A 17340-nucleotide genomic window follows, 5' to 3' on the forward strand; every position below is an offset into this window, starting at 1 on the left:
CCGGCCGTGTCCCACCCGTAGTCGCCTGGAAATTCTCCGGTGAGATACGATGGCGTCTGTTCCGAGAAGGGGCCAAGGAACTTGGGGCGGTCAGGTCCATACCATATGCTCTCAGGGGCGCTCCTGACGGTTCTTCGCAAGGTGATTCGAGCCTGCGACGTGCCCACCTTCTTGACAAGCTCATTCTGCTGCGGCCTCAGGAGGGTCTGGCCTGCGAAGCTTGAGCTCTGGATGGCTGAAGCTGTTGCCATGTTGAGCCCTAAGAATTTCTAATTGTGTTGATATCTTGTTGGCGTTATCTATAATTGGTGCATTAATATTGTCAAGAGGAACATTCGACTTGTGCATTTTTTTTTGTTTATTGTCATTTGATAAGCAAATTGTCCATTGTGGTATTGTTAATTTTGACTATCTTTACACTCTTGTCATTGGATAATCTAATTCGAAGTGTTCATTAAGCTCTGCTTTTGATGAAGATTGTCTTTGCAATTGTTAAGTACTTCCCTTTATTGCTCTAAATCGAATATTTTCTCAAAGTACTTAAAGCATTTAACAATTTTGAATTTTGACCTAAATCTAATCACTCATTTTGCACTTGCATTTAAGACTAGTAGTGCATTAATCAATTCACCTCTAAGCATAAGCTTGGTTGAAAGCTGATAGGACCACCTTTCTCACCCAATTTGTGAAGTTTGACCCTCACTTATGGTTAACACGGTGACCTTGCAGTCGTCAAAGCCATAGTCTCTACAACACTTGAGCAATTTGGGTGGTTAGAACTCAAGGGGAGGTATCGTTAATATTTCCATTGCTATCTTCCCCTGGGTTTCTGTCCACAACCTACACTTGAGGGTAACTACAAAACAGTTGAGAGAAAAGACTCACTTAGATCGATATCTAATCTAAAATTTACCAAGAGTTTTCTTTTCACATAGTTGTAGGTGTCGCATCTCATATAGGATATTGTGCATCATAAGCAACAACTGTTCATCCGGTGACTAGGTAATTATTTTATTTCGTGCAAGTGATTTGACTCCATAAGGCACTATTCTCTCAAATAATCTAATTAAATCGTCCTAATAATTAAACTTGCTAATCATCATTAACCAAGTTGCTAGGCCATTCAGTTGTGTCTCCCGAACTTGTCTGACAAGTCTTTCATTGTCACATTTGATAGGGACTATTCCCCATACCTTGCTATAGGGAGACAACTAGAACAAAGAGGGCGGGGATTAGAGTGACAACCCTTGCCCTGAGTCATTGTCGCATTCACCTGTACAATTTGGGCGACAACACTGCCAATTTTTAGCGTTAGCTACTGCTATAATCAGTGTGTCGACAACCTTCATCCATGTCCTTACAGATTCATTTTCAAAGTCATCAAAATTCACAGATGTAAAGATGATCTCCAAAAGGCCTAATATCTGGGGCACATTGTTCTTTGCACATGAAGAGTTGCCAGTGGTTGTTGCATGTTATCTAGATTCAGTAGCACTAATCTTAATTTATTTGCTGCTTGTAGCTCCATTGATTAAAGTATGTAGAGTTGTTGTTATTGTTCCTGTAATTGGCACACCCTGTATGGAACAAGTGAAGTGCAAGCAACTTTTCTGTTTGACACTGCCATTGAGATTCAAAAAGATTCTCACTTTGGGTTCAATCAATAGAAAATTTCTTTTGTTTGTTTTCGTCCTTAGTTTCTTCATAAATGCTTGTTCAAAAACTTGGAAATTTCTTCACCACGACTTCATTTCCAACCGCTCTTTTGTTGGGAAATGGGAAAGGTAGAATTCTTTTCTCTTGTTTATAATTACTTGTGATTTCTTTGAGTTATTATTATGTTTCTTATGTTCTTCTTTTATTTTAGTTCATCAAGCAATTACCAAAACCAAAACACAAAGATCAAGGACACCAGATGTAGGCGCACAACCAGGGAAAAACCCCTATATAGGGGAAAACCTAGTCAAGAACTCTTCCTTCAGTAGATTCATATGACAGTGAGACAACCAAGACCTTAACCAACATACCTTCCTCCACCAAGTCAACCTTTCAATGAGATAGAACAACCTTCAATAGTCTCTTCTTGTGCAGTAGCTTTAACCCAACATTAACCCAAAAATTTTGGCCCCTCCAGCAGCTTCACAGTTGCACACGTGTGGGAAAAAGAGAGAGAATTTCGACTTCTTATGCTTGTGAGAGACCTCCTCCTCCTTCGCTATTCTTCTTCCTCTTCTTCCTTGAAATTCACACTTTTTCTGGCCCCAGAAGTTGCAAATCGAACTTCTTGTGTGTGTGTGTCAAATGAGGTCAAGTTGCTGCCTTTATATAGTGATTCTGCTGCCCAATTTAGGCTCACTTGTCCATTTTGAGGCCGACTTGGTGGAGGCCTAATTGACCTATTTTACAATAAAATAAATTTCTTCTTTCACAAATAAATCCCAAGAAGGGTTCTTTACAATATGACATGGATAAGGACACTTGACATAAACCCTATAAGTCTTTAATGGAGACTTTGATCTAAAAACAATTGACCCAAGCATGAAACCCATGCTTTAATAAGTCAATTTCTTTAATAATAATATTTCTTTTTTCTTTCTTTTGATAAATACATTTCATTATGACTAAAGTACAATTATGAAGACCGACACTAGTTACATTCTTCAACATCTTTGATGATGAAAATAGGCTGGAAAAACTTCTAGGAACCCGATGTTTCGGGCCGTACCCGTACCCGAAACTCCAAAATTCAGCCGAAAATTGACCATCATGTAATCATCTATGAGAATATATATATATTTTTTTAAACCAGAATGATTATAGATTATATGAAATAAGTCATGCTTGTTTGCAACAAAATCAGGACTTTACATCAATTTATTTATGATTCAACAAGCTGATAGTAATTTCTTTGCCCATCTAGACTATTACAGTAGATATGGCTATCCTGCTTACAAAAGTTTCCCATTCTGGGATATTTACAACTATAACTTTGACATAATTGAAATAAGAGGTATATACATTTACAGTTCATCATTTTGATAAAACAAAAAACAAGACAAAGGTGATCAGATATCCATTGGAGCTGGGCAGTTTAGATCCAGGCTAGGAGAAGCATCTTCTGAGTCTTTGGAATTCTCCTAGTCTGTCACGCCCTCCATGTTTGCCTCCATGCCTTCCTCCATGGTTTCCACCTTGATCTTCAGATTTTCTAGCTGATGGCGCAGTGCATCCACTTCGTCCTCCAATTTCTTGATGCGTTCCCGTTTCTCGATCTCTCGTTCCTGCATAGTCATGTTCTCATGCATTTGCTGGTGCATGCTGCGTTGGAGTTCGGTCAAGGCCTCCCTTAGGTCCCAATGGTCTTGAACACAGGTGAGACAGGAGGGTCTGTTTCTACCACCCTGCCCTGCAAAACTGACCCTCAGCTCTCCAGACCTCGGCCTGTGGCTTCCCCACGTGCCCGACCAAGAACTGTTGTCTGTACCCTGCATGTTGGCTTCCAAAACTTCGCTTTTTATTAGGCTCCAGTAATTATCACTGTTTTCCACGTTCTCCCACAGCCAGGCACCCTCTCTAGCCCTCCAAACACTGCCCTGTTCCTTGGCAAGTATGCACCTCCCAACCTCACTCCAACTCCAATTCTCCTCCCACTTCCAGAGAGAATTACGAACCCACCCAATGTCCCAAATCTAGTTTGACTGCAAACACTCAGAACTACCTAAGCCCAGACCATCCAGCACCCGCGACCCCTCAATTATACTCAGAATTTTGTTGCTTTCCTTTAAAACCTCAGATAGGTAGACCTTTCGACCCTCATTTCGACTTTTCACAGCATAATTCCCTGCCTCCGTGACACAAAAACTAATAAACAATAGCCTCGGCTCTAGCCACCAGGCTTTCACAGAGGCCACCGTCCCACTCTCAAACCTTAAAACATACAAAATCCACATACCGTTTTGCACTTTATAACTGCTGCTTGACCGAGAGGTGATGCAAAGATGAGCGAGGAGATTGCTGTAATCGAGATCCCATGAGTACTCCATCATAACTCTACCATCCTCCATTAATTTCTCACCAAGCTCCTAATCTCTATCAGCCATCCCCACAATTCTCCCATGAGCGAGCCCAACTTCACTGAGATCCTGAATTAAATTCTGCTCCGTAATTCTCAAATCCCTGCAGACGCTTGAGGTGATGCGCTGCCCAATTCTTCAAGAACCAGGGCAAGAACAATGAAGCCGCACACTGTGACTTAAGCTTGGAACAGTTGTGGTAGTAAAATTCCATATGACACCACGTCTCGTGCGAGTGTGAATGTCCGGCTTGCCATGAGTCCTCATGGCTGGCAGGAACTTGTAGAGGATGATGTGACAAGGGGAGGAGGAACCCGGGGTGGTGATTATATCGCAGAGGGACATAGGAGAAAAGGGAGGGGTCATAGGGGGGGAAAGGGGAGGGTAAAGAGGAAGGGGAGGGGGAATGGGAGAAAGGGGAAGGGAGACGGGAGGGAGGGCGGAGGGGTAGGGGAGGAGGGGGGACGAAGCGGCCAGGGGAGAGCTAGGGGGAGGATGGAGGGGCTTCATATCTTTATGGTATGCTAAATGCGACTTTTCAACTTCCTTAGCAATCCTTCGAGACTTTATTAGCAACCTACATATGTCTCTCTTCATTTTCTTAAGGAATTTTGTCGTGCCCACGACATCGTTTATTACACTTTTTTCCTCCTCTAGATGGCATGCCTTATTAGCTTGTCTATCAACATCATGGTTATTTCCCCTCAAGACATGGTAGAAGGATGCCGAGTCGAAAGCAGGGAGCAAGTTCTGGGCTCTCATAATGATTTGGTTCAAGTTAGTGATCTTAGCCTTTGAAGTGTTAATCATATGCCTTATAATGATCATGGAGTCTCCTAACACCTGAATCTTTTTTATCCCATTTCTTTGTGCCAAGATTAGTCCCAGGAGCATTCCATACACTTCTACTTGGTTATTGGTCTTCCGGCCTTGCCCCCAAGCATAACTAAATTCAATGATTCCTCCCATCTATGAGAGTTAATATAGACTTGGTTTTCCTTCTAAATTGTCATCTTATGGCTTATTCCCTTTTTTCTGGCAAGATAGTTTGTTATTCACTTATTTATAAATTTCTTTATATATATATATGACGTTTCGACTGACATTTCCATTTTTGGGAGGTAACATTTCTAAACGTACCCGTTTTGGAATCTCTGAAATGTTTCAGTGCCTCGTGCAACTTAGGTTGGAACAATGCCTATCTGATTGCTCTTCATGCTGGGACTGGATAGTGATTGAAGTGGAAACACATCTGGCATATAAGAGCCATGGTTTAGTGTCAGGTCTACTCTAAATATGCCTATGCCTTTGCTCCTTTGTGTGTTGGAAAGAATGCCTCCGTACATTCAAAAGGTCCCCGCTTTTTGGATGTTAATAGTAATCATAGGTAGAGGACATGGAAAAAGGGGCTTCAAGGATGATGCTTTTTAGGGATAGAATGCTGTAAACCAACCCAACTGGGATAGGCAACCCTCGAAGAGCACACCCATATAATTAATGTTCTGGCACCTAGGATTATAAATCGATCCCATTTTTTTCCGTAGTTTTCCCCATAAACAAAAATGTGTCTAGATAAGAAAATAGATGAAATATCCATGATTATTTGCAATATTACAAATTTATTTACCACATCCTTAAATACTGCAAAGTATGATTGTAGCAGTGTTCCATGGGGATGTGTTCCTCGAGGTGGGTGCTCTCCCCACATTTCCCATGCACTCGGGATGGGGGGATGCCTAGATAAACGTTGTACCATGTGCCCCTTTTGGAAAAACTCAAGGAAACATGAGGCAAATGTTTCCCCAGTGTTGGGGGGGCGCGTTTCACCAAAAGGGGTGCTAGTGGCCCCCCCTGAAAGGGGCTGGGCATCCCCCTTGAATTTTTCCTAATACCAATAATTTATGATTGGTAAAACTTGATATTCAACCCCAGTGCCCTATTAATGCTATGTAATTAATGGTAATGTTAAATTCTTAAAGTAAAAGTGAGTTTTACTTAAAAGTTTTATGATTATCATTAATTGTTTTAGGATGTTTGAGAGTGGTTCCAACATCATTGGATTTCATATGGAGAAAGTAGAATTTTAGATCCCATTCAAAATCCAACGAACTTGACACTTTTCAGGATTTCAGGATTGAGGGGGATTGCAATGTTTTCATTGGATATTATCATGTATGAGGGTATGGAATGTGAGAATTTCTGAATCTACACATTAGAAACCCCTATTGCAATTTCTGGTTTAACATCTCCTACTTGTTCTTTGCATTAACAAGTTATTTAATTACATAAACATGGATGAAAAACACTATTGCAACCTACACATACATACAGATCATGAATTGAAATAAATTGAGACAATCACATAAGGGACACCGTTATTTTTGGACAATCCTCCCCGAAAAAACCCAATGCGGGAAAATTGGTGCAGCATATAGAGGGTTTGTATTATCAAGTAGATTTTTGAATACAATTAGGGTGCCAAATGCGACTCACCCAACAGAGAATAACCTTGCAGAAGTACCTCTATCTGGAGATAGATATTCCAGCAAACCTAACAACTAGATGATCAAACCCCACAGATGACAAATGTTGTCCCCAGTGCTGGGCAGCGATGGCTGCTCCAAGCTCTGTGCTGGAACTGCGTCACCTCCTCTAGGAGCTGCGTCACCCTCTTAGTGAGCCTCCATTGCTCAAAAAGTCGATATGTTGAACTGCTCTCTCTGTGCCCCATAGACAAACCCGAGCATAAGGGCCTGCGTCAGTCCCTCCAGCTTCTTCATCACCTACGTCAGCCTCTCTGGCCTATGTGTCACCCTTTCTGGAGCTGCGCTGTCTCTCCTGGTGCTGCTCTGCCTCTTTGCTCTATATTCTTCGGCCTTGGACTGAAGTCCCTCTGCCTCACTGCACCTCATTGCAACTCAGATCACTAGCTCGATTTTCTTAGCAAACCTCGCCCCAGAAAAATTGAACTCTTTGATCAATTCAGTGTGTATCCAATTGACCCTCAAGCCTCCTCTTATACTTTTCCTGTTGATGAATCAACGACTGTGATCTAATCTCTAACCAATGGCTAAGATTAAAACAGGTTCGATCCTCATCACTTAGAACTTTCTCACCCATATTTTTATTAATACACATTAATATTTTTATTTTCCTAAGTTTAGACCTAGGAACCCAAAAAATATTAATTATTTTAAAACTCCTCATCCGGGTGGAATTTCTCCAAATGATTTCTGGTTCTGGAGATCTCATGTGTTCTAGCCCCTCCACCAAATTTCGGAGCTAGAGAACATCCATTGCTACCCAAAATCAACATGGAACTGAGATTTAATCAAGAGCATCAAGCCCTATATGCACCTCATTGTTGGTGGCATTGATTGTTGAATTCCTCTGTCACGAAGCTAGTAAAAGTGCACCTATTTCTCAAACAAAATCTCACTTTGACATGTTAAACATTTTCTATCTTATTTTAATGCTTAGAGGGTGATATTGATGATGATGATCCCAATATAGGAAATGATTTTGATGATATGTAGGTATCTGTTGTACCATGTTTTCTTTTTGGACTATAGGGGCCATCTAGAGCCTCTTTGTTAATGTATTTTTGGTTCAAAGATGGATTGCAGTCGGTGCTGTTTTGGTTTTACAATTTTATTTCATTGGATAATTCATGATGTATAAATCAATGTACTCAATTATTGAAATTGAATTTGAATCATGTTTATAATATATGTATGTATGTATACCCCGACGTCCCCCGTCCTCCTTGAATTTCCCTTCCCCACATTCCTCCCCATGCATCTTCCTGTTCCTCCACCCTCCTGTCTCAGAAACTTAGTGGAATATTGGACTGTAGTGTTGCCATGATACTAGACTCAGGATACTCCTCAGCCACATATTTCCGTGATGTACAGTTTATAACTCCACCCATTTGTTCTTGCATGCTCGTAGACATTTTGTGATTGATGAAAACAGTTCAAGGTCCATGATTTAAGTCTACAACTCAAAAAAATTAACACCGTTGGAAATTTTTTGGTGAGTAATACTTGTTAAGAAAATTAAAAAAAAAAAAAGAAAAAAACTCTCTCAAAAATTTCCTTTTCCATTTGTGGTAAGGACAAGTCATTGGAAAATTTTCTCTGCCAAAAATGTGGGAAACCATTTATGAGCTCGTGCCAGTTAGAACCTACTTTCAGGTCGTAGTTGAATGTGTGCTCTTGTAAAAACCTGAGTATTTTGAAGTATTTTAAATAATCCTAAATGTACATTTTTGAAATATATACATTATTCTTTTACAGTCAAGTAAATTGACACACATGCTCATAATGTTCTCTCTTTTGATTCAAACTTAATGTTGCTTCAAAGTCTTCTTATTTTTCGCATTATTTGTTTTATTTACATTACTAGATAGCATGGAATTGTCTGCTATCTCATTTTCAGTACTTGTGTTTATCTTCAGGATGAACATGCTCATGCTCATTTATCTGATCAATTCAGAAGACATACAGTGTTTCGAAGATACATTAGCCTTATATGTGGTGTTCCTTCTGGAAGCAATGGCCGTATTGAGATCCCTATTGCTCGTGATTTGAACAACAGAATTCGGATGGCTGCTGTGCCTAACCCAAGTGTTAGGAGGCGGGCACGCATTGCCGCCAGTAGGTGATTTCTCTCTCTCTCACTTTACCTTTAATTGATCTTTTTTTACACTTCAACCCAAATTTGTGGTTAAGCTTAATCTTAAAAAGGTTGTCCCTCAAATTAGTTAGCTCTAGTACAGCAAGGTCATTTCTGCATTTAGGCTGTAGGTCTCTGTCATCCAATTGCAAAGGTTTTCATAATTCAATTGATTCATCTAATCTTTTTTTTTTTATATTTTTTTTATTATCTAAAACAGAACATGCATATACTTCACATGATACTGATTAGTTTATCTTATATGTTGCCATGTTGACCTAAAAGCTATTTCATGTAGCATGAATGAAATTTTCTCTTTGTTGGTAGCTCCAGTGCACAGCTTTCATATTGGCACTATTGGTTGTATACCTTTCCCCTAGAAAATTATATATTCCATGTTATTGCCTTTCAGCATCTTCTCAGAGACTTGACGAACCTGCAGGCTGAAATAGTCCTTTGGCTGCCAGCATATGGGCTGTCGATTTTCTTGTCAGGTTGATGGTATTCTGCCTGTGTGTGTGGCATACAGGTCATTTGGATGTTTTTTATTAGTGGTTTGTCTTCATGGTCTTAGAAGGGGATTGTTCTAAGAGAAATAAAAAGTAAGGTCCTATGGAAATGCTCTGGCATTGATAGTCACTTGTTTCACTCTGTTGTGATATTTCTTCCAAAATGCTGAGAATATTATTCAACAAGCTTGTAATAATTTCTCTGGAGCAAAACCCATGCTAACCTTTTTTTAAATAATATGAACCCTCCTTTTCTAAGGCACTGTAAGGGGGTTTTATGACTGTTACCCACCAAAAAGTGGGTAACCCATAGGAGAAAATTCTCCTTTTGGACAGCCAACTAGCCAGCAACCCTCTATGATCAACGTTACCCACTAAAATGGGTAACCCCTAGGAGAAAACGTTTTCTCCTATTTTGGACAGCCAGCCAGCCAACAACTTTTCACATTTGCTTGATGGTGATGATACGCCAGTTCCTTCACCATCTGCACCAATCATTGCACCTCTCACCATCTTACATTCCTCTTTGACGAAGGTGGGCTACCACTCAATAGGTACTTAGTTCATTTTGCAATCGGGTTCTTTTACTTAATGTTTTGGGCATTTCGTATGGGTAAAGAGGTGATATGGATGATTGACCAACCGTGACTGTAATTTGTTCTCTCACGTTACTAGGGGGGTTAATTTTTACCCATAGTCCAGTGGGTCCTCCCTTAAGGCCTTAGGGTTATACGAGGGACACTACTTGGAAGAGCTGGATTGAAATAGCATGTTCATTCTCCCTTCACCATATTTCACACTTTCCATATCACGTTATAAGCCCTTGATACCATCTCCATTCTTCGGTTTCAACTTGTCATTAGTTCATTGGGATTTGGTGCTATCTTATCCACATCCTTGAGTAGGGCTTGTTACCAAAAAATCTAGCAGGCCTTGAGAGGGAAAGCCTATAAGACAAAGAGCTAGACTAAGTGCTAACAATGGAATAATGGCCCACTATCACCACAACCAAGGTCCATTGCTCTTTATGGACTTTCACTAATGGGAGGAGTCCTAGTATGATTATGATCACCTATCATAGATATTCTAGGGTTGAAGGTTCAAGGTGATGGGGCTAGAGATCATTTGAAAGAGAGGCTTAATAAAGGTACAAGGCTTCAAAGAAGCAAATCGTTCTCTAAGAAAAGCCATAGAAAAGAAGGCACAAGACCTAGGGTTTTGAGGTTTTTTGATGGTAATAGGTATTCACAAGGTCAAGGCCTGAGAGAAAAGGCTTCTTATGATATACTTCAACAAGTACTAAGCTCATACAACCTTCAAGGAAGTCCTCAAGTTGAGGGAGAAGAACCTAGGGTTTCCCTCTTGGAACAACACCTAGGGCAAGATATTTTATGGATGAAACTTGAGTGGATGCCCACAAAACTTGAAGCGTGGGTAGCCAAGACCCTAAGCTTGAAGTTAGGGTTCTCGAAAGCCCAAAAAGTACCCTCCCTAAAATTCCGCTACAAGCCCTAAATGTTTGCCCTAGCCTTAAAAGGACCGAATTTTAAGAGCAAACATTCTGGATGAAAAGTAGAGATGATCACCAAGGACTTGGATTAGTGCCTTGTCCTTTGGGCATATGGAGTCTTGGGATGTTCAAGATGAGCTAACCCATCCCTAAGGAGGCTCGAAATTGACGCCCTAGGTACCAATTTCAAACATTTACTTACTTCAAGAGATAATGGAGTTTCATGAAGAATTCAAAGATACTCATTCGCTAGGAACATTCATGTATGTCATACATTGGATAACGTATGCAATACTCTACTAGAAAGCTCTCCAAAATCAATTTTCAACAATTAGGGCACAAATTTAGCATATTCTAGAGCAACAATTCCATACATTAAACAAATTCAAGAGACAATATCATCAACATTACGTGCTTACAAGATGACATGCAATATATCCATCCAAGATCCAAGAAATAGCTCTAAAGAAAAATTCAGAATTAGCTCCAAATGTCAAAATGCATTCCAAAGATTCTCCAATAGCCAAAAAAACAAGTGCGAGTTCTTTTCAAGAGATCCAATCCAAGTGTGATGATGATCCAATACAAATGAAGTTATGTTCTATTTATGAGTCCTACTAATCGAATTATGCTTATGAGCCCCCAAATATTATAAAAATGGGCAAGATACATCTCTTGGTCACACGCTGACCAAGTAGCCTTTATAATACTTAAACCCTTTTCGAGAAGGTTTTGAAGGATGGAGCTTGCTTGCTTTCTAAGCAAGGTACTATGTGCTTCTAGGGAAAGGAAGAGGAATTTGGGGTTAGGTGTATGGGAATAGGATTTGAAAGGAGTTCCCCACACCCTAAATCCTTGTTAAAATTGGTATCCTGGATGGTTCTTGAAGAATGGTCCTTTAAAGGAGGTGGACCACATGGGGCCAGTGGACTCGGTCTAGGGTATGAGGAAGGTATGAAATAATCAATGATTTTCTTACCATAGATAAGGTGGGAAGAATCAAAGAAAGTATTTCACTCAATGATGTTGCTTTGACCCTGGGAAGTACTAGCCTTGGGCATGGCAGGGCAACTTTTGGTCCTGGAGCTAGGGCTTGGCTTTTCTCCCAACTCCACTGTCGGAATGTCTTCAAATTTGGAGAAGGGCTAGAGGAAAGCGTAGTGCAGGAGACCATAGGAGATTGAACTTTTTTAGTGGCTAACTTGTCGGGAAATTGATGCCCTAGGAACACCAATGTGGCTAGAATTGGGAGAAGGTGAAAGAATAAGTGTTTGGTGACCACCCTTGGTAGATCAGTGCCTTAATCCTTGGGAGAATCGAGTCTATGTTGATTATGTGTAAGATTTTTTGGTTTCCAATCAAGGAGGCCTCAAAATTACTTCACAAAGCCCTCTAGGTCGAGTGAAAGCAATCTTGCAGCTTTTATACTTCAAATGTATAAGAGGAATGGCTTATCAAAGTCAGATTTACCCATAGGAGATTTCGATCATACTACATGGGCCAATACATGGAGAGAACATTATAATAGAGACAATACCACAGTATTAAGCAACAATTTGCATGCAACAATTAGCCTTAAAACAACGGAAATCCCATCCAGTATATGTGACAAAAGTAACAAGAATAACATAAAAAATTCGTACTTACATCTAGTAGAGTATATCCATCCATTCACAAATGACAATAAAGAAGCTCAAATAGAAGATAGACCAATAACCATACATCAAAATTCATCCATAAATGCTCCAATTCATCCTCTAGAAAAAAATGTGAAATTCTCTAAAGAAGAGAGAGATCCAATCCAAAGTGATGATGAGAAATGATCTCACCTCACTTGTATTTATACACATCTAAGGAGTTCGAATTAGCCTCCTTGGCCTACATAAGCCCCAAAAATAAAATAATGTGCTAATAATACAACTTTTGGTGACAAGCCCACCAAACTAGCTCATGAATGAAAAGATAAGCCTCTCAAGAGGTCAAATAATAATCTATGCATGTCGTAGGGCCCTCTAAGAGGCCTAATGAGGTCCATGGGTGCCATAATGAAGAGAAGGACCCTCAAAAGCAGTGGACAAGGGGGTGGCCCCTTGTGATAACCTATGGTGCTCCAAATGACATTTGGGGGCACACAAGTGTCCTCATGGGTCTCCAAACAAATTGAAGATGCCTGTAGGTCGCCCTCAAGGGCTAGGATGATGGTGTAGGTGATGCCACATCATTATGGAAGTCTTGGATCACCTGCCAAGTGTATGGTGTAGATTTGGGGCCGACTAGGCATGATGAATCAAGTGCATCTTCGTCATCCAATAGGTGAACCACGAACAATCTCTGAATGGTTGTGGGGATCCATGGAGTGTACTCTACTGCTGTGGAGGCCCATGGCTCTCAACGCTCACCCTACATGTGCCAATGTAGCCCTTTGGAGGATTAGGACCTTGTATAGGGAGACCAAACCCCAAATGGAAACCATCTGCAATCCTGCATAAGATCCAATGCATCCCCTAGCCTTCCAGTACAACAAGTCATTAGAAAAATCAAGTAAATGAGCTTACCTAATCATGGACCACAGGTGGGGACTTCATAATGGCCTGCCCTTCCATAATGGGCTTTGGGATGTGCCAATGTCTCCTAAACTCCAAATGGGTTAACCAAGCACCCTATTAGGTGGTTTCTACCTTTAAAGGGGATAGTACAGTCAAGGTACATCCGTCAAAAGGAGGTGGCATGTGACAGATATGTGAATGAGGTAGGGGATGAGAAGGGGTAGCCCTGGGTCACATGCTGGGGTACAAGGGTAGCTAATAAGAGGGAAGCCCAAGAGGAGAGGTTTTGGCCCTGTCTAGCGACCTATATTTTGTGTCCTCTTGTCTCTTTGATCTTCATTGTTTGGTAGCTATTTGATGATAGAAAACACAATAATAATAAAGTAAAAGAAGAAATTAATAACAAGTACCTCAAGTTAAGTTAAAAGAACATCACAAGCAGTTATCAAAGTAAGAGAAATCACCTAATCTAGCTGCCCCTAGATTTTTCAATATGGTATCAGAGCTAAGGTGACTAGAACAAGAAGAAGAGGCAGCTTGGAGATCACATCATTGAAGAAGGGTACATAAGGGCCGAGCACAAGGACTTATTAAGGAGGACTAAGGAGCACCAAGGAGGAGTACTCATATCAATAATCACAAGGAGAAGAAGACCTCAAGGACCCTACGTCCACTCAAAGAAAGAAGGACTACACCTTTGAAGCCTTTTGAAGTCTCCATATTCTACATCGAAAGAAAACAAGAAGAAACATTGCCATCATCGTCAAGAAATCAAGGTGATCTCCATCTCATTGAAGAAAGGATCACATTTCAAGCATACTTGAAGGAAGGCATCTTCATCAAGAAGGCATCTTCTATTATCAAAATCATCAAGAAGGCATCAAGTTGAAGATATCATCATCAAGGAACATCTTCACTTGACAAGTAAGTATTTTTATATTTATGTCTGAATCTACTATAAAAATGACTTCATTCTGCAAGGAAAGCAACAAATTGGTTGGGTCATCAAATTTCCTTGCATGGAAGAAGAGGATAGATTTGATCCTCATAGAGAATGATGTTATTGAATGTGCAAAAGGGTTCAATCTCCAAACCATCTCAAGAGCAAGCTCAAGCACTGTCGAAGTCTATGAAGGGGGAAATAAGGGCTCAAATAATCCTCATAGAATCAATAGAGGATTCTCTCATCCCTTATGTAGCAAAGATGGAGACATCGAAAGAAATCTATGAAAAGTTGGTAGAATTGTTTTCTGTAAGCACTGCAGGAGAAGTTATATCATTGAGTACCAAATTATACAAAATGAAGGTATCTAAGGTTGAAGGAGTAGCCTCATACCTTATGAGGGTATCTCAAATAAGAGATCAACTACAAGAACTAGGAGAAATAATGTCTAATAAAGAAATGACCACCGTTGTGCTCAATGCACTACCTGATGAATGGGGCAACTTTGTATCAAATATCTATGGAAAGAAGGAAGCCACTCCATTCAATGAACTTTGGTCATTATATAAGATTGAAGAAACTAGGTTGAAGGCAAAGAACGATGTTGGATCAAATGGACAAGTTTAAGCATATGCTGCCATGGCCAGGAGAAAAGGAAAGTTTGATCCTTGAAAAAAGAAGAAGATTGATATGTCAAAAATACAATGCTATGAGTGTAATGAATATGGGCACTTTAAAAGGAATTGTCCCAAACTCAAGAAGGACAACAAGAAGAGAAAGGAAAGAAATGAAGCCCATGTTACTGAAGAAGTGGAAGAATTAGAAAAGAAGAAATCAAAGGAGGAAGTGAAAGATATCTACTATGACTGAGATAATCTCCTTCACTTAGTTCTTTTTAGTTATAGAAAGCATCACAAGTATTATAGGATGCATTATAACAAGATAGAGATGACATCATCATAGAAGCATGGAAGAATAGTTGAAGTAGAAAGTCTACATGGTTGTAGTAGTCATCCTGATAGAAAGGAAGTAGCTCATGGCATCTCCATTGAAAACATATAAGGACAACCGAAGTAGCAATCTATATGGTTGGAGAAAGTCATCTAGCAAGATAGAAGATAAAGAGATCATCATACATCATCATCATTAGAAAGGATCATTTGCAGAATAAGGATCATTAAGATCCTCCATTCGAATCCTCGTTAGAAGATTCACCTCTACTTAAGGAGAAGCATCTCGCAGATGGTCTACATTCCACATTATGTGGGATCTACAGGTTAAAAGGATGATGATATGCTGACAAAGATGTGTAGCATGACAAGTTGGTTAAAGTACTTTCATCTTCAAGCAAGGAAAGGACGCTGCCCGAAGGAAGTCTAGATGGCCACATGAAGGAAGAGGTATGTATATATTTAATAGATAGATAAAGTCATGTCATCATATGGTTGTAGATAGAATGGGTAGAATTCTCTATCTCTTGAGCATGATAAAAGAAAAAGAAACTCTTCCTTTAGAAAGATACATGAAGGCATGTAAACAATATGCCTTGAACTCTTCTACATATTGACATGATATGACCTCATGGAGAATATGAGGTGGTTGGCATTCATAGTTCCTATGATGAAGGAACTATGTATAGATGATCCTGTGGAAGCAATATGTGAAGAGAAGGTGAAACATGTATCTATAGTCATGTAGGATAAGATAAGTGATCAACATCTGATAACTAGAAGGATTAGCAATGAAATCTCCATGAAAAAGGTATGTAAAAAATATGGCTTGAACTCATGAAGGCATGTAAACAATATGCCTTGAACTCTTCTACATATTGACATGATATGACCTCATGGAGAATATGAGGTGGTTGGCATTTGTAGTTCCTATGGTGAAGGAACTATGTATAGACGATCCCGTGGAAGCAATATGTGAAGAGAAGGTGAAAGATGTATCTATAGTCACGTAAGATAAGATAAGTGATCAACATTTGATAACTAGAAGGATTAGCGATGACATCCCCATGAAGAAGGTATGAAGACCTTGATATGTATGATGGAAAAGGAAAATCTCGGTAATGCATGTCTTAGAGATGGATTCATACATGTGCAGGATGTTGATGTTTCAACAAGCTTATGTCATGATGAAAGGTCATCATAAAAAAGTAACTTTGATTTGTTCATTTTAATTTTTGAAAACATTTGGATGGGTTGTTACAGGGTTACCGAAAGAAGGTTGTAGAAGTCACCTACAACTATGTGATTGGATGGAAGATCTTGAAAGAAACATGACTTGGAAGAGGTAGCTATATGAAGAAAATCCAGATGTGGACTAGAAGATCACTTTCTGATGAAGAGAAGGATGACATGACTATTGGTTCAACACTATGGTTTGTTGAAGGGAAAGTGATGGAGAAGATGGCCGATGCCCTACGATAAAGTGATGATGAAGAAGGCTCCATGATGAAGAAGATGAAGTTCATGACATGATGCAGAAAGAGGAGCCCTACAAGCAATTGATAGTACCATGATCTCCACCAAAGAGCAGATAGTTGTTGAAAGGAAGTCCCTAGTTGAGAGGGAGCTTGGGGTCCCTTGTTAAAAGGGAGCTTGGGAATATTCCATTTATAGGAATGTGTAGATCCTCCCTAGTTAAGAGGGAGAGATAAATACATCATTCTTGTCTTCATGTTATGAAGAAAGAATGGAGGATTTCGTAAGCATCTGGTTTCCGATACTCTTTGAGGATGTGGTAGGGCATCCAATAGGTAAGAGTAGTCAAAGAGAAAATTCCTTGAGGATGTGTCATTTCAAGACAGGAATTGTCCTAGAAGAACATACCTTGTGAACATTCGGATTGGGTATGTGCCTTAAGAGACAATGATGATGGTGTCTATCAGTCATTGTCTCACGAGCATTGTGCTTTGATCTTGTGGAGAGATAGAGATGTTAGCCAAGGCCTTGCTATATGACAATGCTGGTTGGTATGATGAGATGCAATAAGATAAGCTGAAATAATAGCTTATGAGATGGCTTACCAATCCGACTGTTCTTATGATAATTCTTTAGTATGAGAATGTCCAAGTACT

The 17340-nt window shown here is 39.9% G+C and overlaps 1 protein-coding gene across 3 annotated transcripts in view; it reads left to right on the forward strand.

The window, feature by feature from the left end:
• The window catches only part of LOC149249279 (Pseudouridine synthase family protein), a 375151-nt gene that overhangs the window by 159264 nt on the left and 198547 nt on the right, over nucleotides 1-17340 (forward strand). For all 3 annotated transcript variants that reach the window (XR_016266746.1, XM_089458665.1, XM_089458664.1), the window contains exon 4: nucleotides 8533-8735. Coding sequence is in view for 2 of the 3 variants with exons in the window: in XM_089458665.1 (XP_089314791.1) it covers nucleotides 8533-8735 (203 nt within the window). In the remaining variant the exon portion in view is untranslated. The remainder of the gene's footprint in view (nucleotides 1-8532; nucleotides 8736-17340) is intronic.

The sequence above is a fragment of the Pinus tabuliformis genome, chromosome 7 (assembly GCF_031772625.1).
Source record: "Pinus tabuliformis cultivar Carrire ecotype Pingquan chromosome 7, CPIR1, whole genome shotgun sequence".
Classification (NCBI taxonomy): domain Eukaryota; kingdom Viridiplantae; phylum Streptophyta; class Pinopsida; order Pinales; family Pinaceae; genus Pinus; species Pinus tabuliformis.